We start from the raw sequence: 25,661 nt of genomic DNA on the forward strand, positions 1-25,661 counted from the left end.
TCGCACAGAGTCAGACACGACTGAAGCGACTTAGCAGCAGCAGCAGCAAAACTGTAGTGGTGTCACCTCCTTCATGTATGTCTTATCTCCTTTTTTCATGATCAGTCTGGCTAGAAATTTATCAATCTTATTGGTCCTCTCAAAGAGCTAGATTTTGGTTTCTTTGATATTTATTGTCTTTCTGTTTGTTTATATATTTATACTCTGATCTACATTATTTCCCTTCTTCCACTTACATTATGTATAATTTTCTCTTGTTTTGCTTTTGTGCAGCAGAAGCTGAGGTCATTGATTTGAAAACTGGATTCTTTTCTAATACAGGTGTTTATTGATATAAAATTTCCCTTAAGCATCATTTTAGCACATCTCACACATTTTGACGTGTGCTTTCATTTTCATTCAATTCAAAATACTCTCAATTTTCCCTTTTGATCTCTTCTTTGATCCTTATATTATTTAAAAGTTTGTTAGTCTCCAAATGTTTAGGAATTTCCCAGATAGTGTTTTGTCACTAATTTTTAATTTAATTCCGTTGTGGTCATAGAACATACTTTTTATGATTTAAGTTATTCTAAATTTTCTGAGTCTTATTTTATGGTCTATAGTGTGGTTTGTCTTGCTGAATGTTCCCTATGCACTTAAATGTATTCTGCTGTTGTTGGGTGGAGTGTTCTATAAATGTCAATTAAGTCAGGTTGGTTGATTGTGTTGTTCAAGTCTTCTGTATCCATACTGATCTTCTGTCTAATTGTTCTAGCAGTTATTGAGAAACGGGTTTTGAAATGGCCAACTATAATCGCAGGTTTGTCTATTTCTTTTTTCATTTCTGTCAGTTTTTGCTTCATGTATTTTAAAGCTCTGTTATTAGGTCCAAAGCAATTAGTATTGTTGTATTCTTTTAATGAACTGAGCCCTTTATAATTTTTAAATGACTTTCTTTATTTCTAGTAATATTCTTTTCTCTGAAATTTATTTCATTTATTATTAATGTAACCACTCCAACTTTCTTTTGATTCATGTCAGCATGGTACTTTTTTCCGTACTTTTATTTTTAACCTATTTGTGTCAACATTGAACGTGAGTTTCTTGTAGGCAGCTCGGTCTTGATTTTTTAATCTAATCTGACTGCCTCTGCCTTTTATTTGGGATATTTAGACCTTTGACAAGAGGCAGTGATCAAGACCATCTCCAAGAAAAAGAAATGCAAAAAGGCAAAATGGTTGTCTGAGGAGGCCTTACAAATAGCTGAGAAAAGAAGAGAAGCTAAAGGTGAAGGAGAAAAGGAAAGATAATACCCATTTGAATGGAGAGTTCCAAAGAATAGCAAGGAGAGATAAGATAGCCTTCCTCAGTGATCAATGCAAAGAAATAGAGGAAAATAATAGAATGGGAAAGACTAGAGATCTCTTCAAGAAAATTGCTTTTTCCAGTAGTCATGTACGGTTGGGAGAGTTGGACTATGAAGAAAGCTTAGCCCCAGAGAATTGACGCTTTTGAACTGTAGTGTTAGATAAGACTCTTGAGAGTCCCTTGGACTGCAAGGAGATACAGTCAGTCAATCCTAGAGGAAATCAGTTCTGAATATTCATTGGAAGGACTGATGCTGAAGCTGAAACTCCAATACTTTGGCCACCTGATGCGAAGAACCGACTCATTGGAAAAGACCTTGATGCTGGGAAAGATTGAAGGCAGGAAGAGAAGGGGACAACAGTGGATGAGATGGTTGGATGGCTTCACCAACACTATGGGCATGAGTTTGAGTAAGCTCCAGGAGTTGCTGATGGACAGGGAAGCCTGGCATACTACAGTCCATGGAGTTGCAAAGAGTCGGACATGACTGAGGGACTGAACTAAACAGAGATCTTTTACAGTTAGTATGTTGTTAATATGGTTAGACTTAAGACAATTTTATTTTATTCTCTTTGCCCCCTATATTCTTAGTTTCTTTTTCCTCTCTTTTGCCTTCTTTTGGACTGAGAATTTTTTATTATTCCATTTTATTTCCTTTGTTTTTTTTAGCTATAAATATTTAATTTAGTCGTTGCTTCAGGGTTTATACTATACATCCTTAAGTTATCAGTGTACCTTCAAATGATGTTAAACCACTTCATGTATAGTGTATACTATATATGAATAGTATACCACCATTTCCTTCCTCCTGACCTTTATACTATTGTTGTCATATATTTTATTTTCATATATGTTATAAACCCTACACTACATTACTGTTATTTCTGTTTAAATGGTCAGTTATCATTTTAAAAGTTTTACATAATAAGAAATTTTATACACTTATTCATGTTGTTACCATCTCTAGTCCTTTTTATTCGTTTGTGCAGATGTGTATTTCCATTTGTAATAATTTGCCTTCTCCTTGAAGGATTTCCTTTAACATCTCTTGTAGTGAAGGTGTACTGAAGATGAATTCTTTCAGGTTTTGTATACTGAAAAAAAAAATCTTTATTTTGCCTTTGTTTTTGAAATATATAGTTCAAATTATAGAATTCTGGGTTTGGTTTTGTATACTGAAAAAAATATTTTGCCTTTGCTTTTGAAATATATAGTTCAAATTATAGAATTCTGGGTTGACTTTTTTCCTCAGTAGGTAAAGGATTTGCTCCATTGTCTTCTCACTTGAATTGTTTCTGATGAGAAATCTCCTGTCGTTCTTACTTTTGTTCCTCTGCATAGTGCATCTTTTTTCCTCAGTCTGCTTTTAAGATTTTATCTTGGTCACTTATTTTGAGCAATTTGATTATGATGTGCATTGTTGTTTTATTCGCGATTTTTTGTGCTTGGGCTCTGCTGCTCAAGCTTTTTGAATCGAGGGGTTTATCGTTTTCATCAAGTTTGGAAAACTTTCAGGCTCTTTTGCGGTGTCCGTTAACCCATGTATTGCTTGCTCATTCACTCATTTGTGTCTCTTTGCGACCCCATGGGCTGTAGCCAGCCAGGCTTCTCTGTCCATGGAATTTTTCAGGCAAGAATACTGGAGTGGGTTGCCATTTTGTACTCCAGGGGATCTTCCTGACCCAGTGATTGAACCTGTGTCTCTTGTGTCTCCTGCATTGGCAGGCGAGTTCTTTACCACTGTACCATATATTAGGATGCACCAAAGCCTGGAAACTTTCTCAAGCCAGTAAGTCAGAGTAACCATAAAGCCCATTTTATTTCTCATCTCTTAGGGATCACCGTTCTTTGCTGTCATGTCCAGAATCTTGTTTCACATATTTTCTCTCTCTCTCTTTTTTTATTGTTAATTTCACAGGAGAGGAAATGTAGATTTCATCTTGTTACTCCATCTTGACCAGGAACAGATCTCACCCCTCTTGGTATTTTAAAAATCAACTTCACCAACTCGGTTAAGTTTTTCTAATAACTTCTGTTAAATGAGCACTGAATAGCACTGTAAGACTGAGTATCTGGAAGCTGATTTGAGTTTAGAATTTTGCTGTAAACAATTGAGAATTGAGGATAATTGAGAATGACATAAAATTCAGCTATAATTGACTATTATTTGTGTGGAGCAGCAATCTCAACCTCACTGATAATTCAGTCCCACCTGAGACATGCTGGTTTCACTTGTCTAGAGTATGACCTGGACATCAGGACTCTTGAAAGCCCCCAGGTGATCATAATGTACAACCAAGGTAAAGAGCCACAGAGGAGGTATATTGTTCGTGGTCCTCCTCCATCTCTGACCCACTCTGTCTTTCCTCCCTCTGTGTCCTCCCTCCCCAGCAAAGTCCAGGTCCTGTATGGGGGCACAGACCTCTTTGATTATGAGGTTCGCAGAACCTTCAACAACGACATGCTCCTGGCCTTCATCAGCAGCAGTTGCATCGCTGCCCTCGTCTACATTCTCACCTCCTGCTCAGGTACAGTTTCTCCAGTGGCCCTGCATGGAGCCAGCCCCTTCTTTCCTCCGTGTGCTTCTGTCTGGACAAAGCCTTCCTGCTCAGGAATGCTGGAAATGGGCTTGAATCTGCTGTATCAGAGCTGGCGGTGGGACAGCTGCTCAGACATCACCTTCTAATGCTGGGCAGGGAGACTAAGGTGCGGAGGCAGACTGGGCCATGCCCCAGGGCCCGCTCCCCCAGGACCTCCTACATTTGAACCTTTTGTTCTTTGACGGTTTTTTTCTTGTTGATAAGTTTCGTGGAGTCTGGAGTATTGGACACTTTATGGATTATTCCTTAGCCTGTTTATTATTATTTAGTATTTATTTATTTGGCTGTAATGGGTCATAGTTGTGAACCATGGGATCCTCACTGTGTTGTGCGGGATCTTTCGTTGCAGTATAAATTGTTTGTGGCAGCTCATGGGTTTCTCTATAGTTGTGGCGCACAGGCTCTCTAGTTGATGGCACATGAGCTCCAGAGCACATGGGCTCAGTAGTTGCCACACACCGACTTAGTTGCCCTGTGGCATGTGGGATCTTAGTTCCCCAACCAGGGATCAAACCTGCGTCCCCTGCACTGGAAGGTAGCTTCCCAAGCACTGGACCACTGCCAGGGAAGTCCCATCCTTAGCCTGTTTTAAAGTCCCGGGTGAGCTGCCATTAGATTCCCAGTTCACTTTTCCACCGCCCCCTCCCTGTGCACCCTAGCTGCTTCTTTCTGCGTATACAGGAGGTACTCTCTATTAACCAAGTGAATGAGAGATTGGTCATACCTTCAAAAATGGAAAAGACATTCACTCATCCATGTAACAAATATAAACTGGGCACCAACTATGTGCCAGATGCTCTCAGGTGCCAGAGTTCTAGTAGTGAACATCATCGATGTACTTCCTCCCTCCATGGAACCTCTAATTTACTGGGGTGACAGATGTTAAAAATAAAATAATTCCCTACTAGCATGTGAAGTAAGCTCTGCAAAGATGAGGGCCCATGAACAACCTGACTTACTCAACAAGGGCTTCATCTGCTACTCAGGCCTCCTGCCCAGTGCCTTCTCTGGGCATAGAGAACTATACTGGGCTTGGATGGGGTGGTGAAGGTGCCCCTGGGGATGGAGGTGTATGAGGCAGGACCCAGCCGGGGCCAGAGACACTGAAAGGCTGTGTTCTGTTGGGTCCCCCTACTCCATCCCCTGTGCTTCTTGCCCTGCCCAGTGTTCCTGTCCTTCTTCGGGATTGCCAGCATCGGCGTCAGTTGCCTGGTGGCGCTCTTCCTGTACCACGTGGTCTTTGGTATCCAGTACTTGGGCATCCTCAATGGGGTGGCTGCCTTTGTGATAGTGGGCATTGGTGAGTTGATTCTGTTGCCATGGTGATGGGCCTCCCACTTTGGAATTTGACCCCCAAAGGGCCTTTTACAGGATGCAAAGTCTGGCTTCCATAGGGGCTCTAAAAAGTCCTCTCTCAGACCTCAGAGCCTTGGACTTGGGGTAGAGGGTGGGTAGAGTGTGAGTGGTGAGTGATTCTTGGCTTATGGGGGGTGGAACCCCCTAGAGGTGGAAGGAGTGGGTGGATATGCTGGGTGAAGGTTAAGCATGGTGGGAAAGGTGAGGGGTGGCGAAGGTTTGGAGGAAGGGGTCTAGTTCTGGTGAGGGAGGGGGCCATGCAGCATGAGGGTGGGGCTTGGGTTCATGGCCGAGGCTGGATCTGACCTGGAGACAGCAGAGTAACCCGGCTGGCCCGGCCCCCTCCCATAGGCGTGGACGACGTCTTTGTGTTCATCAACACCTACCGCCAGGCCACCCACCTGGAAGACCCTCAACTGCGGATGATCCACACCATCCAGACGGCGGGCAAGGCCACCTTCTTCACCTCGCTGACCACGGCCGCCGCCTATGCGGCTAACGTCTTCTCCCAGGTGGGAGCCGGCCCTCCAGCCCGGCCTGGCGTCCCCTGCCCCCCACCCCCGCCCATGCATACCTGGACCCTGATCTCCGCTCTTCCCACCCACCCCTTCTCTTGGGGCCACGCAGCCTCCACCTCAAGGTACTTGCCACATCCCTAGAGTCCATTTTTGTTACTAATCACCATCACCAGAACTTAACAAATGGGAGAATTCTAGTAATACAAATTGTGTTTCTTATTGATGCTCATTACTGATAATCCACCCTCGGCCCTGAAGGGCGTTTAGCAATTGTTTCCAAAGGTCCCCCAGCTGATACGTGGTAAGCCTGCCCATGACTCCTGACCCCAGTCCAGGGCCCTCTCCACCCACCAGCTGCATACTGCATTGTTAACCCTCACACACACTTTCTTCTCGCTGGCCCCACGCTCCTTCCTGTCTGAGCTGGGCTCAGGAGAAGGATCCTAGGCCAGGTCCTGGCTGCCAACAGAGTCTGAAAGGCAGGGAACCTGTCTGAGTCTGAGAGGCCTTATGACCTGGGCTGAGGATCCTGTCTAGAAACCACCAGATGCTCTGGGATTCTCCAGGCTTTACTAGAGAACCACACGCAGAAAACAAGCTGAGCTGGGTTCCCGTCCCTCCTCTGCCATTTTCTGGCTGTGTGACCTTAGGCAGCTTAAACTGTTTAACTTCGGTGAGCCTCACTCTCCTCACGTATGGATCATCAGAGACTGGAATGAGATGCTTGTGAAAGTGTTCCACAGACAGTGAAGGAAGGCCTGTCTGCTTGTTGGCTGCAGCTTCCTTCTGACCGCCACACCCTGCGCAGGTCCCCGTGGCACTCCTGGGGCTCACCCTGTGGCAGCTTTCTCTCCCGTCCCCTCTGCTGACATGTGCCCTGCTCCAACAGTGTGTCTTCCTCTGCCCTTTCTGTAATGACTTACGGAGCACTTGCTCTGTGCTGGGCACTGTTTCAGGCAGAGGGCTGCAGTGTCAACCAGAGGTAGGACTCTTCCTCTCTGCCACACCCCTGGCTCCAGCCCGGCCCTCTGACCTCCTCCTAGGCCAGTGCCTTCACTCCAGCAGCCTCGGCCTCCGCATCCTGCCTCAGTCTGGGGGTGGTTAGGGCCCAGTGCTGCAGAGTCCCTGGGCTCCTTGGGCTCCAGGCCTGATCCCCCACATCGCCCCCACCTTTCCATCGCCAGATCCCAGCTGTCCACGACTTCGGCCTGTTCATGTCTCTGATCGTGTCCTGCTGCTGGCTGGCAGTGCTCTTCACCATGCCCGCGGCCCTGGGCATCTGGAGCCTTTACATGGCACCACTGGAGAGTGCCTGCCAGACCAGGTGAGCCGGGAGGATGAGGGAGGCACGGGCTGTGTCCTGCTCTCACAGAATAGTCATAACAGGCCCTTGGGGGGCCATTCAACACACCATCCTCTCTCCCAAAAGCCTCGTGATTCACTACTGAGCACCTTCTGTATGCCCCATCCTCTGCTGGGCACTTCTGTGCACTCCTGTCTAATAGTTACATTTGATCACCTACTGTGTACCAGGAAGTGGGCAGAGTGCTTTTGTGTAAGATCTTACTGCCATCCTCAGGGACCCTAGGAGCTGGGTCCTCTTATTTTGCCCATTTTACAGACAAGGAGGCAAAGACTTGGAGAGGCTGGGCAGCTTTCTCAAAGTCACCCATTAAGAGGCAGCAGAGCTGAGATTTAGACCCCATAATCTGACTCTGGATCCCATACTCTTAGCTGCCACGTTAAATGTCCTCTGGGTCCTCATCTTGAAAGAGGAACAGTATTTAGACCCAGTGAGCCAGGTGCAAAGTTGATTGGATCAGCCCAGAGCTGCTTCGGCTGAAGGTAGAGGGCTTGGGGTCTTGTGGGCCAAGTCAGCAGGGTCAGGGCAGGGGGCGTGGTGGTCAAATGGAATACGGCCTGAGTGGCTATCTGGGTTGGGAGTACTAGGGAATGATAGAGAGTCTGGCCTTGGTGCAGGGCACACAAATGCAGGACTGTTAGGAGTCCATGACAGTGTCCACTTGACTATGGTGAGATGAGGGGCAGGAAGGAGATGAGAGGCCAGCAGGGAACTCAGATTAAGGCCTGGGAAGGACCCCTTAGCCCTTCCACGCATACTTTGCTTCAGGGTCTCCACGTATGGTGGTTCAGGTTGGGCACTGCACAAGAGCTCTCTAGCTGAGGCACAGTCGTCTGCACTGTGGCCATTCAGATTTGACTGTTTCTACGACAGTTTTGTGACATAGAAGTGTCTTGGGTAAAAGGCTCCTTTTTCCTAATTTCTACAGAGACACCAACTAAGCCCACCCTGTCCCTTCCCCCAGTCTTGGGTAGGGGATGCAGCCTCAGACTCCTTGACCAGAAACTGTGGACCTTTGGACATGTAACTTAACCTCTCTGCACCTCAGTTTCCTGTTCTATAAAATGGGTACATACAACCCTGTGGGGATTAATGAGAGAATCCATGAAGAGCTCTAGCTCACTCTCTGGCACTGAGCACTCCTGGCACATTCGCCATGTGCACTGTTCTTGTCCCTAGTCCCCAGGGTGAGCCTTGGTCCCCCACATTCACTCCAGCTGAGGCCTCAGCTGCACATGCAGCCCAGCCCTGCTTCCCCATCCCCCTGGTCTCAGGGCCCTGGGCACTCGACAGCAGAGGCGTGATCCCCCTACTCTGGTCACCTCGATGCTTGGACAGCTGCGTGCCATCATCTGCTGTCCCTAGGGATGGCTACAGTCACCATTTGTCTCCCCAGAGGAACTGTGGTACCCAAGGGCCCTGGGGGAGATGACACTGGTGAGAATTCAGGCACAGGCTCCTGGAAGACTGTGAGGCGTGTCCTGTGAGTTGTCAGCAGCAGTGTGATGCCTGGTTCACATGTAGCCTGGACTCCCAGGACTCACCCTTCTCCCACTCTCTCTGCAGCTGCAACCACAAGTGCGGCCGCAGGAGTTCCCCGCACTTCCCTGGGGATGTGTTCACGGCTGCTGAGCGGGCTGGGGGTGGGCCCGCGCAGGGCCCCATGCCCTACCTGGACGATGACATACCCCTGCTGAGTGTGGAGGAGGAACCAGGTGAGAGAGGGTGCAGGCCTGCTGCTGAACCTGTGGGACCCAGGTGCCGCCTCTGCCAGGGGAAATACCTTGACGAGCTGATGTGAGGACCAGCTGGTCCTGAGGTGGAGGCGGGACAAGACACCTGGGAGGATCCCCGTCAAGCATCTGAGCTTCCCTGGAGGGGATGTGGACCAGAGGGGCTTTGACCCACTTCTGGGCCAGCCCTCTGACGGGCCACTGCTCTGCCCTGGCAGTGTCGCTGGAGCTGGGAGATGTGTCCCTGTTGTCTGTGCCCCCCGAGGGCCTGCAGCCAGCCCCCAACGGGGACAGCCGGGGGCAGCTCATTGCCCAGCTGCAGGAGCTGCTGCATCACTGGGTCCTGTGGTCAGCCGTCAAGAGCCGTTGGGTGATTGTGGGTAAGTGGGCTCTCCACTCTCCTTCCGCCATCTTGCAGTGTCTCCCAGCGCCTGAGATGTGGAAAACAGACTCCCCCCCTGCTGATTTCTCAAAGAACATGCGGGTCTTGGGAGCCCGCCCCTTGTCCCACAGATGAGCTAGAGGCCAGAGACCTGGGCTCAGGTCACTCACTCTCTCGGAGCCTCACCCCCTCCCTGCAGAGAATAAAGCCGGTCTCACAATAGCTATTGCTTATTGAGCACCTCCTACATCCCAGTCATCATGCTAGACAGCAGAGCAGAGGGCCCGGTGCTTGGGCTCTAGCATTGGACCAGCTTGGCTAATTGGGATCCTGACTCTACCATGTTCTAGCAGTGTTACCTGGACTGGGGCAGTTAGTCTGTGCCTCAGTTTCCTATCTTATGACTGAGGAGAAGAGTATCTAGTAAGGCTGTTGTAAGGAAACCACAGTATGTGTAAAGGATTTAGCCCAGTGCGAGTCATGCAGCAGTGCTCAATGAAAGTTAAGTGCTATTATTATTATCGTTGTAAAGATTTAGGTCTGTGTAAGACCAAGTGGATGTGCCGGCTCTTTACAGACTGTTCAGGACTCTAAGATGGTGACTGGTTCTTGTCCAGGAATGTGAGCTGGAACTTGGAGTCCGACCCCTGGTGACATGCATGACAACCAGCCCCTACCTTCAAGGGAGTGATCCCTGGCAGCCTCACCCACAGGCTGGCATGCTGGGCCTCTGCCCACTCCCTTGGGATACCTGCCCTCCTCCTCCCCATAGAGGGAGCAGCTCTTTCCTGGGGCTCTGGAGGCCCCGGCTGTGGATGTGTCCTCCTGCCCCCAGGCCCCGGCCCTGCCTAGCGCAGTGTCCTTTCCTCGCAGGGCTCTTTGTCTCCATCCTTGTCCTGTCCCTGGTGTTCGCCAGCCGGCTCCGCCCCGCCAGCCGGGCCCCGCTGCTCTTCCGGCCAGATACCAACATCCAGGTGCTGCTGGACCTCAAGTACAACCTGAGTGCTGAGGGCATCTCCTGCATCACCTGTTCAGGTGAGGTTTCCTGCCGGGGTGTCCCCTTTGGAGTCCAGATCCCCAAGACTAGGGATGCCAGGCTCCCCATCACCGTGTGAGCTCAGGAAATCACTTCAGCTCTAAAGAGTGTTAGTTACTCAGTCATGTCCAACTCTTTGCAACCCCATAGACTGTAGCCCACCAGTCTCCTCTGTCCATGGGATTCTCCAGACAAGAATACAGGAGTAAGTAGCCATTCCCTTCTCCAGGGGATCTTCCCAGCCCAGGGATCGAACCCAAGACTCCCACACTCTAGGCAGATTCTTTATCATCTGAGCCACCAGGGAATCTCAGTGTTTCCACATTTCATTAAATGAATACTTCCTGAGTGCCAACTGTGCTGGTGCTGGGGAGGCCACAGTGGGCAGGACAGGCTTCCCAAGCTCAGGAATTCACTCCACTGCTTGGAGGCCATGTAATAGTAGATCTGAGCTGTGGTGGATGAAAAGCAGGGTGCCTGGGGAGCTCAGAATCATGGAGATCTTCCTGGAGGAGGGACTATCTAAGCCAAGACTTGTGGAATGGGAAGGACTTAGCCTGGCTGGGAGGGAAGAGGAGGGAAGTGGTCTAGGCAGATGGGAGCACCAGAGGTGGGAAAGACCAGGACCAGGTTTGAGGGAGGTAGTTGCATGACCCAAAGCTAGCCAGATGGGCCTGGTGGGGTTCAGTGTGGATTACATTGTCATTGTCACTGGAAGTTAGTGGAGGGCTTTACGCAGAGAGGGACCAGGTGCTGTGTGGTCGGAGGGCTGCGTGGAGCATGGCTGGGAGTCCAGGTAGGAGGCTGGTGTAGTCATCTCGACAAGAGACTGTGGGGGCTGGGGCCAGTGTGGTTGATGGTGCAGTGAAGTCAAGAGGTTTTTAGGAGGTGACATCCACAGGACTTGGTGATGGAGCGTGTGCTGGGGATGAGCAAAGAGGTGAGATAAAGATATCTGCTTGTCTTAGAGTTAGTCTGATGAGGTCCAGGGTGGGGCGGGGGAAGTCGACCCAAGGTCATACCGCTTTGCCGGGTGGTTAGAAACCAAATGAGAAGATGCTTGGGTGAGCACTCCCAGCTCCTAGGGGAAGACCCGCTGACTGCTGTAATTGCCTTCATGTAATTAGGGCGGTGTTCAGATTAACCTGGCCTTCCCCTTGGTGATGGCATGAGCCGAATGCATGATAATCGGAGGCGGCTCAGGGAGGTGCCTGAGGACCCCCTCTTGAATTGGAGGCGACCTGGCCACATCCCCTCCTCCACTCCCGCCTGCCTGGGCATTGAATTCCATTCCATTCTCACTGCCCCTGCAAGGCCTCCTGCCATCCCTTGGGGCCTGGAGGCAAAAAGCCACTCTGCTCCCATTTCACAGATGGACGAACCCTGGAATGATCCCAAAGATCCTGGAAATATCTGGAGAAGGGCCAAGACCCCAGCCAGAGTTCAGCCCCTGGCCCCTTGTATCTCTCAGCCTCTGAGCTGCCTCTTAAAGGGGCCCTGCATGTTGTAGCAAAAAGAGCTTCAGCTGTAGGGGCAGACAGGACCTGTCCTGCTGGCCTCCGCCTCTCACTTCCCCTACAGGTCATGTAACCTCCTCAAAGCTCTGCTTGCTTCTCTGTCAAATGGGGTTAATAATAACCACCTCCTAGAATTACTGTGAGGATTGCATTTTTGAAGGTGTAAAATGTAGCTCATTAAAAAAACAAAACCAACAAAAAAATTCATCTACAATGCTTGGGGGCAAAACAGGCAGCCTCTCCTCATCTCTGCCATTTCTAATTATTCCTATTTATGGAGCATTCAGCACGAGCCAGACGTGTTGCTAAGACCATGAGATGCAGCGTCCACTTTGGTCCCTCAGCCACCCTCCAGAGGTAACTCTTGGGGGTGTCATCCCATTTGACAGAGGGGGAAAGTGAGGCAAGGTGAGGGTGAGTAGGGAAAGCTTCTGAGTGTCTTTCTCTGTGTAAGGCTGGTGGATACCTTTCTTTTGCCTTAAGATTCTTATGCATTTGGCATTTCTTCGGTTCCCCCTAGACACCCTGACACCACCCCCTTTTCTGAGGGCTCCAGGGCCCGTGTCCCTGGGATTGTCACTGTCCCAGCCTTGGCCAAGCCCAGCCGGGGAGGCCCTCCTGTCCCTGACACAACACGGGGGGTAGGTCTGTTCCAGGAGAAGCCCCACAGCCTGCAGAACAACATCCGGACGTCCCTGGAGAAGAAGAAGCGGGGTTCTGGGGTGTCCTGGGCCAGCCGGCCTGAGGCCACCCTGCAGGGTCAGTGGGGAATGTGGACTGTCTGGGTGGGGGTGTCGGGATGTCCTGGTACAAGGGTGCGGGGGTCTTGCAGGGAGAGCAGATAAAATCCCTTTTTTGATTCTCCTTCAAGAACAACAAGGTTGGGTGGGGTGGGGGTGGGGTAGTGAACTTGAGGCCCTCGCCTGGCATCCCACCAGTTCTCCTCCGCCAGAACAAGGCGATCCCCTCCTGTCACACCCCCTGTGCTGCCCCATGAACCCGCCTTGTGTGCCAGGTCCATCCTGATTTAGGGAAGGGGGCCTCCTGAACACTGGAGCCTAGATTATCCCTTCTGGTGTCCCCATCAGAGGGGGGATGCTGGGATCCATGTGGGAATTAACCCCCAGCTTGGGGCAGTTCCGTATGTCCTTGTCACCCCATGACCATCATCACCCCCTCTGTGCCCACCATCGTCATCACCAATGTGGCCCCACCTTTCACACTGTGCTCCCATGATTAGCATCACTGCCACTTCCCTAGTCCATACTGGCACATCTTTACCATGGCTTCCACCCACACTGTCACTTCTTCCACCCCTGCCACCTCCCCATTAAGTGTCCACCACCACCTCCCCCTCCATCTATGCCCTTGCACGGTCCCAGTGTCCACCACCACCACCTGCCCCCCCATCACTGCTGTGGGCTTGGTCCAGTATGTGGGAACACAGCCAACACTTGGAGATGAGCCCGAGATCAGGCTCAGCTCCTCAATCAGCAGAGCAGAGGCTGGGCTGCTGCAGGGTCAGGGGATGCCAACTGAGATGATCGTCCCCCCTCCTCCACCCCTCATTTGTCCCTAGACTCCCCAGGCACCGTGTACATCTCCAAGGTGAAGAACAAAGGCCACCCGACTGTCTACAGGTTCTCCCTCAATGCCAGCCTGCCTGGCCCTTGGCAGACCGTGTCCCTTGGGGACGGGGAGGTGCCCTCCTTCCAGGTGAGCCTGGGCTCTCATGAAGTGAGGTGCCACAACCAGGGAAAGGGCCCTCAGCGCTGCATTGGTGGGCACTGGCCACGTGGGGGTAGGGGCAAGGTCTGCAAGGATGGATCCGCTCCACGCAAATGAGGACCCTCTCCTGCCATCAGCCAGGCCCACAGCAGGGACCTGCAGAGTGGTGAAAGCAGGGCTGCCGAGTCAGCCAGGCCTGGGTTCGAGTTCTGGCTGTGCCATTTATAACCTGTGTGTCTTTGGGAAGATTACTTCATCTCTCTGAACCTCAGTTTCCTCATCTGTGAAATGGGGATATGAAAGGTACCACCCAGGGTTGCTGGAGGTACTTGAGGCGAGGCCTGTGAGTTCTGTAACACCTGGAATGTAGTAAGCACTCAATAAACGGGAGTTAGACTGTTGTTTTCAGCGTCTGTTCTAACACCCCCAGAAAAGGGTCTCCCAGGGCCAACCCAGGCCTCTGATTTTTCCCTCTCAAACATCATTGGTGTTTCTTTAACATGTTACACCTCCAGGGTGACAGTTACCCATGTCAACTCATCTGATCAGGGTTTGTATTTCCATTTGGAAGATGTAGTGTGTGAGGTATTCCCTGGCTCTGACCCTTACACTATCCTTTACAAGGTGATTCCCACTGCCTGGAGAGCCTGCCTTCGAGCTTAAAGCACGGCTGGCTCCCTGTTCAGGTTTCTCAGCATAATGTCACCTCCTCCTTGGTCCCTGTCCTGGAAATAATTCTCAGTTCACCCTCCTCTTCCACTGCCCCATTCCTCCTGTGTCTTATCATCCTAATATTTAGTCAAAGCCCTTAAAATAATCTGAAGCCATCGTCACTGGCAGCTCTAGGAGGGCAGGGACAAAGCCCATCTGGTTCAGTGCCGTATTCTCAGCTCAGGGCTGGCTTGGAGTAAATCCTCAGTTGAAGGAAGGACTGAGGCTCAGAGAGAGAGAGAGGGAAGGGTTTGCCCCACCTTTAAACTCGAACCCAGGCCTCCTGGGTTCTGCCCAGAGCTCTTCCCCCCAACTCTGGGGGCTGGAACAGGGGTGGGGGAGCGGGGAGCTCTCCTAGGAGGGAGGGGACCCAGCCTGAGGCCCGGCCCAGGCAGAGGCAGCCTCCCGGAGTCACCTGTCTTGTCTCTGTCAATCCACTGCTTAGGTGTATAGAGCGCCTTTTGGTAACTTCACCAAGAAGCTGACCGCTTGTATGTCTACAGTAGGGCTGCTCCAGGCGGCGAGCCCCTCCCGCAAGTGGATGGTGACGACCTTGGCCTGCGACACCAAGCGGGGCTGGAAGCTTGACTTCAGCTTCTACGTGGCCGCCAAGGAGCAGCAGCACACCCGGTAACAGCCTTGCAGACGAGCCAGTTCCCACTCGTTTGCCCCTCTCACCAGAGATGTCAGCAGGCCCCTGGCCAGGGACTTCCCTGGTGGTCTGGTGGTTAAGACTTCGCCTTCCAATGCAGGGAGAGCAAGTTCGATCCCTAGTCAGTGAAGCTACAATCCAACATGCCTCAGGGGCATAAAACCAAAACATAAAACAGAGCAATATTGTAACAAAGTCAATAAAGACTTTGAAAAGGGTCCACATTAAAAAAAAAATTTCTTTTTTTAAAAAAGAAATCCCTGCCTATTTCCACACGTGTGCTTAGACAGTCTTTCCCCCAGGGCTGGGGATGGGGGAGCACCAAGATGCCAGGTCCACAGTTCTCTCCCCCATCTGCCCCTTATCCTCTGAATGGCTCTGTGAGAGATGCTATCTGCCTGCCCCTTGGCACACCAGGCAGTTCCCAGCTCAGAGCTCCTGCATTTGCTGTTCCCTGGACCTATGGTGCTCTTCCCCAGCTCCTCCAGGAATGGACTTTTTTTTTTCCTGGCTGCATCACGTGGCATGCGAGATCTTAGTTCCCTGGCCAGGGATCAAACCAACGTCCCCTGCAGTGGAAGGCAGAGTCTTAACCACAGAACCGTGAGGGAAGTCCATGATTGACTCCTTCTCAAGATTTAGGTCCTTACCCAGATACTCCCCACGCACGGCTGTCTCTGACCAGACCACCCTCCCCCCCTGAAACAGCCACATCGTCTCTCCCAGCTGCTCTCTTTCTGGTTCCCGTCACCTCCTGGAATCATACTGACAGCTGGTTCGTTACCTGTCTTTGCTCAGGAGAATGTAGGCCTCCTGCCGTATCCCCTCCCCTGGTCCAGGGCCTAGCACATAGCAGGTGCTCAGGAAACACTTGCTGGGTAAATGAGTGAAGGAAAGAATGAGTACACTCTGCCTACCTCTCCAAGGCTCTATCCACACTCTCAGTGCATACAGTTAATTCAGAAGTTATTTATTTAGTGTTGCCCCTCCCTAAAGAATCTGCCTGCAATGCAAGAGACCCGGGTTTGATCCCTGGGTCAGGAAGATCCCCCGGAGGAGGGCAAGCAACCCACTCCAGTATTGTTGCCTGGAGAATCCCATGGACAGAGGAGCCTGGCGGGCTATAGTCCGTGGGTTCACAGAGTCGAACACGACTGAGCGACTAACACTCCCTGAGACAGTAAGGTGACAGGAGAGAGCCCATGTCTGTTGTCCTTATCTACTGTATACACACGGCCTGCCTAGCGCCTGGCATGAAGTTACTGCCCCCAAATACTTAATGAGCAACTGTGTGCTGTGCCTTGGGAGTCTCCGAGCCACCTGGGGGCATCTTTTCCCAGCTTCCTCCCCCACGTTCTGACCATTGAGGCTGTGTTAGCTGAGGGCCTTTCTCTCATCCATTCATTCATTTAATAAACCTTGAGCACTGACAGTGGGCTGGCATGTGGCTAGTGCTGGAGATGGTAAACAAGACAGATGTGACTCCTGCCCTCGGGCTGACTAGCAGGAGATAGCAGCTAGCAAGTCAAGCGCAATGTCATTACAAATTACAATACGTGCTCCGAAAGGAAGAGCCCGCTGCCGTCGCAGTCCAAATAGCAGCAGTACAGGGCCTGCGCTGCTGACACCAGGGACCATGGTCTGTTTGGCAGGGCCTGGCCTTGGGGCAGTGAGCACCCACATGAGGCTGGACTCAGCTTGGGGCTGGGGGATGACCAAGATGGACTCATCGGGCCATTCCAGCTTGGCCCACCTGGCTCGGGAGGTGGGGGTCCTTCTGCCTGCCCTCTAGGGCTAGGCTCCCTCTGCAGATACACAATAGCCACTGGGGTCATGCTGCCTGGATGAGCTTGGAACATTCTAGAAAGCACCTGGAACTACATCAAGAAAGTGTGTTAGTCCCTCGATCGTGTTTGACTCTTTGTGACCCCATGGACTGTAGCCCGCCAGGCTCTGCTGTCCATGGGATTCTCCAGGCAAGAATACTGGAGTGGATTGCCATTCCCTTCTTTAGAGGATCTTTCCAACCCAGGGATTGAACCTGGGTCTCCTGCATTATACACAGATTCTTTACCACTGAGCCACCAGGGAATCCCAGAGCTACATCAAGTCCAGTGGTAAATAAGCTGACCATGGAATCCTTTCTTCAAACAGAATCTTGAGGCTCTGTAACTGTTCAGTTTAAGGTGGGGCTGGGGGCTTCTGAGCAATGACCCCAAGGCTGGCCCTGAGGTCCTTCTGAATTCTTGCACCCCTGGAGGGCTTCCCAGGTGGCGTTAGTGGTAAAGAACCTGCCTGCTGATGCAGGAGACGTCAGAGATGCTGGTTTGATCCCTGGGTTGCTCTTCCAGCCTCTGCATGCCTTTGCCTCTCCTCCCCAACCCCTCCCGGCCCTCCTGGCCTCAGTCCTGGCCTCCTTTGCCTCCACAGGAAGCTGTATTTTGCCCAGTCCCACAAGCCCCCTTTCCATGGGCGTGTGTGCGTGGCACCTCCTGGCTGCTTACTCAGTTCCAGCCCTGATGGGCCAACCAAAGGCTTCTTCTACGTGCCCAGTGAGAAAGGTACGTGCAGGTAGGCTGCTGTGGAGCCTTGGGAGGCTGGGCCTGGCCTTCCTGTACAGCTGTGCCTCCCTCTGCAGCACCCAAGGCCCGCCTCTCCGCCACCTTCGGCTTCAACCCCTGCATAAACACGGGCTGCGGGAAGCCAGCAGTGCGGCCGCTGGTGGACACAGGGGCCATGGTCTTCGTGGTCTTTGGCATCATTGGCATCAACCGCACACGGCAGGTGGACAACCACGTCATCGGAGACCCGGTACGTGCGCCCACATTGAACAGCTGCCAAAGGGCCCTACCACAGCAGACTTGCTAACAACTACCAGCCCAGCTCCCCACCCCCACCCTTAGCTCCTTGACCACTCACCCAGCCCAGACAGGACCTCCCTGGACCCCTGGGGCATCATTTCTCTTGAGGATGGAGCAGGGTCAAGCTTTTAGAATCACCCAGGAATCTGGGTACCGTGGGACCGAGCCAGCCACCCTGCATCACTAGGGGTGGAGCGGAGGTGAGGGAAACAGGTGTGTAAACCCTCCCTGTCCTCCTGCAGGGGGCCCCTCCCCCACCCCATGCCCATAGCTCTTGTGTGCCTCAGCCAAGGTGCCCTTGCCTGGGGTAGTCTCCCTCTTTGTACATGTTTGTGCTGGTGCTGGGCTCTTGGCCCCTGGAGGAGAAAGGATCTGACAGAGAGAGGTGTGACTCGGTCTGTGCCTGACACATGATGGGGGCTGAGACGTGGTGGAAAGGACTGTGGATGTAGGTCTTGGTCATAACCCCTGCCTCGGGAAGTCAGCCCAGCCGGGTATACAGGGCTTCAGACACAGAGTAATTCGAGAACCAGGTGGAGTCAGAGGAGATGTGTCCAGTCTGGACCATGATCCCGCAGGTGTTCAGAGGAGGGATGGGGAGGTGGCGAGGAGAGGAGGCAGGTGATGGAGGGCAGGCGGGACTCGGCTATGTGGAGGGAGAGGGGAAAGCAAGGGGCCCAGGTGAGCATGCTGTGAGTAAAATCAAGGAAGGGAGACTGAGGGGGTTCGTGGGCGTGGGCAGTGATGGGAGCAGAGGTGCTACTGGGGATGGGGCAGAGGGCTCAGGTAGGACCATGGGCAACCAGGCAGAGGGTTTGAGCACTGGCCAGGATGGTCACAGGAGCTGCCAGAGGCTCCTCCCTAGGATGGGGCCAGGACTGAGTCCCTGACTCACTGAGCAGCTGCTCTGGCTTGTGTCTCCTTGGGAAAGGGCAGCGTCATCTATGACAGCAGCTTTGACCTCTTCAAGGAAATTGGGCACCTGTGTCGCCTCTGCAAGGCCATAGCGGGGAACTCGGAGCTGGTGAAGCCAGGCGGGGCCCAGTGCCTGCCCTCAGGTGGGTATGTGGTCCAAAGTGGGGACAGCCCCCAGAACACACATGGCTGGTGTGGGGGTGTCTGTGGACTCTCATCCATGTTGTGTGTGTCAATGCTGGGGTGGGGGCTGTGTGAACCTTCCAAATGAGAGCAGGCTCATGCCTGAGGATGAACTGACCCAGAGCCCACGGGCCTGGGGAGGTGTGTGGTGTGCAAGGCACACCTGTGGGAGGAGATTTCCCAAAATTGGGGGTGAGGTCCAAGGCCAACCCTCCGGTAGTAACCTGGGTCAGACTAGGGCTCTTCCTGAAAAGGCATGCATGTACTGCGTGCTAAGTCGCTTCAGTCATATCTGACTCTTTGCAACCCATGGACTATAGCCCACCAGACTCCTCTGTCCATGGGATTTTCCAGGCAAGAATACTGGGGTGGGTTGCCATTTCCTCCTCCAGGGGATCTTCCCAACCCAGGGATTGAACCCTTGTTTCTTATGTCTCTTGCACTGGCAAGCGGGTTCTGAGAAGGCACAGGATGTCAATTTCTGCCCTAAAGGCAAACGTGTCATAGGTTTCCCAATGGCATTGCTAGTAGTTTCAGACATTTTTTAAACTAGAAGGTTGGAGGGGAAAGCATGTGCCCCTGGCGCGCACACACTCAGATGGGTGGGTACACATGGGTGGATGGGATGGGGGAAGAGGTGCTCCCATCCCGGGTCCCCACCCTGACCCCCTCTCACCATCCCTGCAGGCTACAGCATCTCCTCCTTCCTGCACATGCTGCACCCCGAGTGCAAGGAGCTGCCCGAACCCCACCTGCTCCCGGGGCAGCTGTCACATGGGGCCGTGGGTGTCAAGGATGGCCGCGTGCAGTGGATCTCCATGGCCTTTGAGTCGGTGAGCCCTGGGCGGACCTACCAGGCACAGGGAAGCGTGCCAATCTGCCAGGGTGCAGTGTCACCACTGATCTCCAGCCCCTGTCCCAGAGCAGAGCAGAGGGGTGCTCCTCAGAGGGGAGACTGAGGCTGAGAGGGATGAAATTGCTTGCCCAAGGTCACAGGATTCATGATTGTCAGCATGAAGTGTAAAACCAGGCCGTCTGACCACCAGGCTGGGCCTTTCTGCCACACAGAATGCCAGGCAGCTCTCACCTTCCTTCTTCCTCAGTGGCTCGGGGTTCACATTGTTCCATGGAGGCAGATGACAGTCCAAGACGCTCCCCTCTGCCACTGGGAGGGGCCAGGTTCTGGGCCACAGAGCCCCTGTGCTGGGTCCTCCCAGGAGAGATGAAGCCAGGGGACCAGCCATCCCCACACCCCACTTCCTCCTCTCTCTCACCCCTGACGCTCCCTGGGCTCCGCCAAGGAAGCACCCATGTACACACATGCATATACACATGCCTGTGTATTCCCACCTATGTACACACATGTGCACATACATATGTACACCTACACACATGCACATCCCGACCTGGGCATCGCAGGCCTGGCCCTGGCACCTGGCACGCTATGAGTCTCGCCCCATGCTGAGCCCCAAGGTCCAGCCCTGGCTCCGATCTTGCTGTGCTCTGTGTCCTTCAGCGGGACACTTGTCCCCTCCAGCCTCTAGCTCCTCCTCTAAAGATTAAGGTTTCAGTTCCCTGCCCACCTGCTGGCAGTCATCAGAAAGCTAGGGTCAGTCACATATGTGAAGGCATCAGGGAACAAGAAGAATATGACAAGGTGACAAGCCAGCAGTTTTTGTTCTCTGGCCCCTGCCCTGCTTTCCGTCCCACCATCTGTTCCCCTCAATACACGTACAGCCTCGCCACCAGCCACAGGGAGGAGGACCCAGACCCCCTCCAAGCCCTCAAGGGGCCCCAGGCTAATGCAGAAGGCACTCAAAGCCCCAAGTAGTTTTTTTAAATTGCAGTAAAATATACATCATAAAATTGGCCCTCTTAACCATTTGTAAGTGTATAGTTCAGTAATATTAAGCATATTCACAGTGATGCAAATGTCACCAATTTGCAATCTTTCATCTTGCAAAAGTGAAACTGTTCCCAATAAATGTGGACTCCCCAGGTCCCCCCTCCAGCCACCACTCTGCTTCTGTCCCCACGAATTTGACCGCTCTCATCCCTCACACAGCACTGGCTTTTTGTGATTGGTTCATTCCACTTAGCATAATACTCTTCAGGTTCATCTGTGCTGTAGCCTGTGTCCAAATTTCCTTCCTTTTTAAGGCTGAAGCCGCAGTTTGAAGAATCCCTGCTCAGATCCCTCCACCTGACAGGACATCACTTCCCACCCCACCAGCACTCAGACACACACATGCGCACAGACTCACTGTGAACTGGCTTGTGCTCAGGGAGGGCAGAATTGGATCAATGAAGTAATATACATGAAAGTTCCAGAGCTGGGCACTGTGAACCAGACAGGCCACCTGCCCTCCCAGACTCACAGTCCAGCCAGGAGAGGGTGGGGGCAGCTTGCCAGACAGTGATGAGAACAATGATGGGAAAGCACCAAGGGCTTAAAGAGCCCAGAGGATGCCTATTTTGGGGCATCAAGGAAGGCTTCCTGGAGGAGATGGAACCCTACTTGAAGGAGGGGCAGAAGACGGCTGTGTGGGCAGAGGAAACAGCATGGGCCAAGGGTGGGACTCAGAGCCAGGGGCTCTGGGAGTTGGAGGTGGTCCTGTTGGAAAGGGACAGAGACTTTGGTTGCTTTGGGACCTGCTGCCACTGCTGTGAGAGTCATATGTGCACCAGGAGGCTGGTGGGAGGTGGCCTCAGATGGGCTCACCCTTCACCCCCCATGCAGCACACTCCATTTGCAAATGTCCAGGGACCAGCTGCAGCTGTTATAGAGCTGATCGGCCATTGCCAGGGCAGCGTAACAGGCCTCAGCCACCCACCTGTCTCACTGGCTCGTGTCCCTGCAGACCACATACAAGGGCAAGTCTTCATTCCAGACCTACTCAGACTACCTCCGCTGGGAGAACTTCCTGCAGCAGCAGCTGAAGACGCTCCCCGAGGGCTCGGCCCTGCACCACGGCTTCCAGACCTGCGAGCACTGGAAGCAGATCTTCATGGAGATCATAGGTGAGCGGCAGCCCCTCCCCCAGGGTCCCGGCACAGTGGGCGGTGGCAGGTGACCTGGACCAGGGAGGCTATGGCCTGGCCTGTCTGAGCCATGCTTGTCTTCTCAATTCTGGCCGAGAGCCCTGGAGGAACTGGAATGACACAGGGGCCACCAACACCGATTGGAGACCAGAGTTTGGGTCCCCTCCTGCTTGGGGGCATCTGGCCACATCCTCTGATCCGAGTTGGCCCGCTTAAAAAGAAATGGTAATGATGGTAATGGCCATCACAGCCAGCGGTCATTACCATTACCAGTGACTACTGTAAGCAGCCATCTGTCATTAGGAGCCCTTCTCGATGCCAAGCCCTGGCTGAGGCCTGGCCTGTGTTATCTCTTTAAACTCCAAATGAGGCCTAGGGATTAGGTACTGTTATTATCCCCTTTTACAAATGAAGAAATGGGGATTCAGAGAGGGCATGTGGCTGAAAGCCACCAGAGTGACACAGCTGGCTGTGGCAGTGCCCATCTGCATGACTCCTGTACCTCTGAACCACGAGGGTGAGGGGGTTGTGGGTACCCCATGGTGCAGCCCAGCTGAAGGCCCTTGCTTCTCTTTTGCAGGGGTGCAGAGCGCCCTGTACGGCCTGGCCCTGTCCCTGCTCATCTGCGTGGCTGCCGTGGCCGTGTTCACCACCCACGTGCTACTCCTGCTGCCCGTGCTCCTTAGCATCTTGGGTAAGTGGGCCGGGGATCAGGAGTGGGCAGGGGTCTCTCACTGGTGGTCTCAAGTTTCTCTCCACTCTTAACTGTCTCATCTCTTCAGTGAAGGTTTCCTGACACACACACACACCCCACCCCAGGCAAGAAGAGCCTCGGTGACAATTGTTCGTAGGGCTGTGCACTCCCCAAGAGGAGCCAGGTGGCACCAGGTGGCACCAGGTGTCAGGTCTCAGCCCAGGGACATGTTGCTGCCCCCTCTATCCCCTCTTTCAGGCCCCCTCAACCCTCTCAGGCCCTGTCCCTCTCCTCATCTCACCTGTCACTAGAGCTGGGGGATCTACCGTAGACTTCATCGCCTTCCCTAGAGACCCTCTGAATTTGTCCAGCCCCATTCCAGGACTGTATGGGTGAGGCCAGGTCCAAGCTACCTCCCCGCCCCCTGCAGGCATCGTGTGCCTCGTGGTGACCATCATGTACTGGAGCGGCTGGGAGATGGGCGCCGTGGAGGCCATCTCCCTGTCCATCCTCGTTGGATCCTCCGTGGATTACTGCGTCCATCTGGTTGAGGGCTACCTGCTGGCTGGAGAGAATCTGCCCCCCCACCAGGCTGAGGTGAGCCCCCACCTGCTCCACCCATCCCCAAGGGATCTTCTCCCTCCCCACTGCCATTGATGAAGGCCCCCAGGGGTAGCTGGACACCATGGTGTCCGATTCCCACCCAGGATATGTTGCAGGAGCCTCTGTTTCCAGGGCCATTCTCCACACCAGGGGACTCGAGTTCTCAGGCAGCTGCCTCCAGCATGACTGTGGGCCGTGGATGGGTCCACTCCCCCAGCTCTATCTCCCTAAGTGAGCATGAGGGGTTGGACCAGGCACCATCCAAGGGCCCTTCCTGTTTCTCAATTCCTGATTTCGAGTCTCATTCTCAAGCCCAGGAAGCAGGTCAGAGCCCTTCTAGTTGTGACCCTGAGGCCACCCCGCCCTCACTGGACCTTGTGGCTTAGGGAAGACATACCCACATACTCAGTGCCAAAACCAGCTCTGGGTATCATAAAGTTTTTGGTTTTCCCCAGTTTGGAATTGTTTTGGTGTGAAACATTCTTAAATACATAAATTAAATCGGTTATACATTTAGCTGCTCTGGGTCAAAAGAAGGAATCAGTTCCAATCAGGGCTCCCATGTTCGAGGACCTACCGTGCAGATCACCAGTGTTCTGGCTGTCATAGTGATGTTTAACTAGCCCCCACTGTGTGCCCAGCGCTGGGCACTGCTGCAGCGGAGCAGGTTATATGTCCCCGCAGAGCCGTCGGAGCAGGTGCTATTATTACCCACCCCTCCTCCACACACACACATTTATGAAGGTGGAATCAGAGCCCTGCAGGGTCAAGGCTGGCTTTGGACAGAACGTGCGTGTTTTCCCGGGGCCCAACCCCCCATCCCAAGGCCCAGGCAGGGAGCGATCCCTTCAGGGGCCCCAGCGCTCTCTCACTCATACCCAGGACGCCCACTCGCAGCGCCAGTGGCGGACGCTGGAGGCGGTGCGGCATGTGGGCGTGGCCATCGTCTCCAGCGCCGTTACCACGGTCATCGCCACGGTGCCCCTCTTCTTCTGCATTATCGCCCCGTTTGCCAAGTTCGGCAAGATCGTCGCCCTCAACACAGGCGTCTCCATCCTCTACACGCTCACGGTCAGCACAGCCCTGCTCGGCATCATGGCGCCCGGCTCCTTCACTCGGACCAGGACTTCCTTCCTCAAAGCCCTGGGCGCTGTGCTCCTGGCAGGGGCCCTGGGGCTGGGCGCCTGCCTTCTGCTCCTCCGGAGTGGCTATAAGATCCCCCTGCCCAACGGGACCTCCCTATAGCCCTGGCACTACATCTGGACTTGCATACCTTTGGTCCAGTGGGTGGGGAACGAGATGCTTGTTCTCTGCGCCCTGAGGCACTTTGTTCACAGCTCGGCTATAACTCCTTATGTTACCAGGCTTGGGCCAGACGTCACCCACCTGTGTGACCCACACTGCCTTCATCACAGTGCCAGCCCCAGCTGGGTGGTGAAGCCAGCTGCCGCTCCCCACTCCTGGACACTGGCAGCTGCCCTGCCTCTCCCTGTTAGGGGAAGAGACAAGCCCGCCTCCTGAACTGCTTCCCACGGGGGTCAGGTGATTTTTGCAGGGAGCTTCCCTCTGCAGAATTTCCACACTGCCTCAGTGCTCACAAGAACTTTCTGATGTGGTTGTTATAGGGTCCCCATTCTATGGATGTGAAAACCAAGGCATCAGAAGTCAAAGTAACTGACCTGTAGCTGGGTCAATGGCACAGCCAGAGTGGCCTCCCTCGGGGACTCTGCAGGAAGAGCACAGAGGGTTCAAGGGCAGGGCCTCGCACCCCCTGCCCCCTCCCTCCCCATCAGTTTTACGGTGGCCAGTGCTGGGTGGTCCTGTGGTCCTCCCTAGGCCTTTAGGTCCTGGCCTGGGAGGATGGAAGGACCAGCCTGGGTTACTGCATGTCCTATCCCCGGCCCCAGACTCAAGGGACTCTGCTCTCTGGAAAGCCATGGGGCCCCAGCACAGCCTTCCTCACAGATCTGAGCCCCCCACCTCCCCTACCTGACTCTGTGGGTGGAATTTGGGGGAAGGGGCAGCCCCTAGGACGGGGAGCTGGCCGTGCCTGCCGCCTGCTCACAGCAGATGGTTCTTATTAAAGTGAAATGAAACTGCAGACCGCCGCCATTAACACAAGCATTTTAAGCATTGCTGGCTCCATTGTATTCTTCAAATTGAGATAACTAAGTGTTTGCATGGTGCCATTGGGAACCTGTCTCGATATGGGCGCTGGGCCTGGAAGGAGATGGAGGTGGAGTGGAAGGGGCAGGACCCTCTGGGGAACAGGGTGACAGAGTACTCTGGGAGTCCAGAGTCATGCTGGGGGACTCTGGGGGGACACCATAGGAGTGGGGCCCATTTGGCTCCCCACCAGGACACTTATTAGCCCCTTCAGTGTTCCCAGGATTGTGCTGTGACCTTCTTCCTTGGGA

The 25,661-nt window shown here is 53.2% G+C and overlaps 1 protein-coding gene and 1 long non-coding RNA gene across 2 annotated transcripts in view; one reads left to right on the forward strand and one right to left on the reverse strand.

Annotated features, from left to right (window-relative positions):
- DISP3 (dispatched RND transporter family member 3) overlaps positions 1-25,377 on the forward strand; it is a 56,676-nt gene extending 31,299 nt beyond the window's left edge. Inside the window, exons 4-21 of the mRNA XM_081486013.1 lie at positions 3,742-3,878; positions 5,116-5,250; positions 5,658-5,818; positions 7,009-7,148; positions 8,754-8,902; positions 9,139-9,300; positions 10,176-10,337; positions 12,501-12,614; positions 13,435-13,571; positions 14,740-14,924; positions 17,377-17,507; positions 17,585-17,757; positions 18,739-18,865; positions 19,593-19,738; positions 21,767-21,926; positions 22,528-22,641; positions 23,072-23,238; positions 24,127-25,377. Coding sequence (XP_081342139.1) covers positions 3,742-3,878; positions 5,116-5,250; positions 5,658-5,818; positions 7,009-7,148; positions 8,754-8,902; positions 9,139-9,300; positions 10,176-10,337; positions 12,501-12,614; positions 13,435-13,571; positions 14,740-14,924; positions 17,377-17,507; positions 17,585-17,757; positions 18,739-18,865; positions 19,593-19,738; positions 21,767-21,926; positions 22,528-22,641; positions 23,072-23,238; positions 24,127-24,489 — 2,863 coding nt within the window. The 3' untranslated portion in view covers positions 24,490-25,377. The remainder of the gene's footprint in view (positions 1-3,741; positions 3,879-5,115; positions 5,251-5,657; positions 5,819-7,008; positions 7,149-8,753; positions 8,903-9,138; positions 9,301-10,175; positions 10,338-12,500; positions 12,615-13,434; positions 13,572-14,739; positions 14,925-17,376; positions 17,508-17,584; positions 17,758-18,738; positions 18,866-19,592; positions 19,739-21,766; positions 21,927-22,527; positions 22,642-23,071; positions 23,239-24,126) is intronic.
- Positions 20,834-23,219, reverse strand: LOC145504710 (uncharacterized). The gene is made up of 2 exons (XR_014052449.1): positions 22,943-23,219; positions 20,834-22,057 (listed from the first exon to the last, which is right to left on the reverse strand). It is a non-coding gene; the product is annotated as an uncharacterized LOC145504710 (long non-coding RNA).
- Positions 25,378-25,661: the final 284 nt, after the last annotated feature.

Source organism: Giraffa tippelskirchi, chromosome 5 (genome assembly GCF_054371585.1).
Source record: "Giraffa tippelskirchi isolate mGirTip1 chromosome 5, T2T-mGirTip1v1.2.pri, whole genome shotgun sequence".
In the NCBI taxonomy this organism is placed as follows: Eukaryota; Metazoa; Chordata; class Mammalia; order Artiodactyla; family Giraffidae; genus Giraffa; species Giraffa tippelskirchi.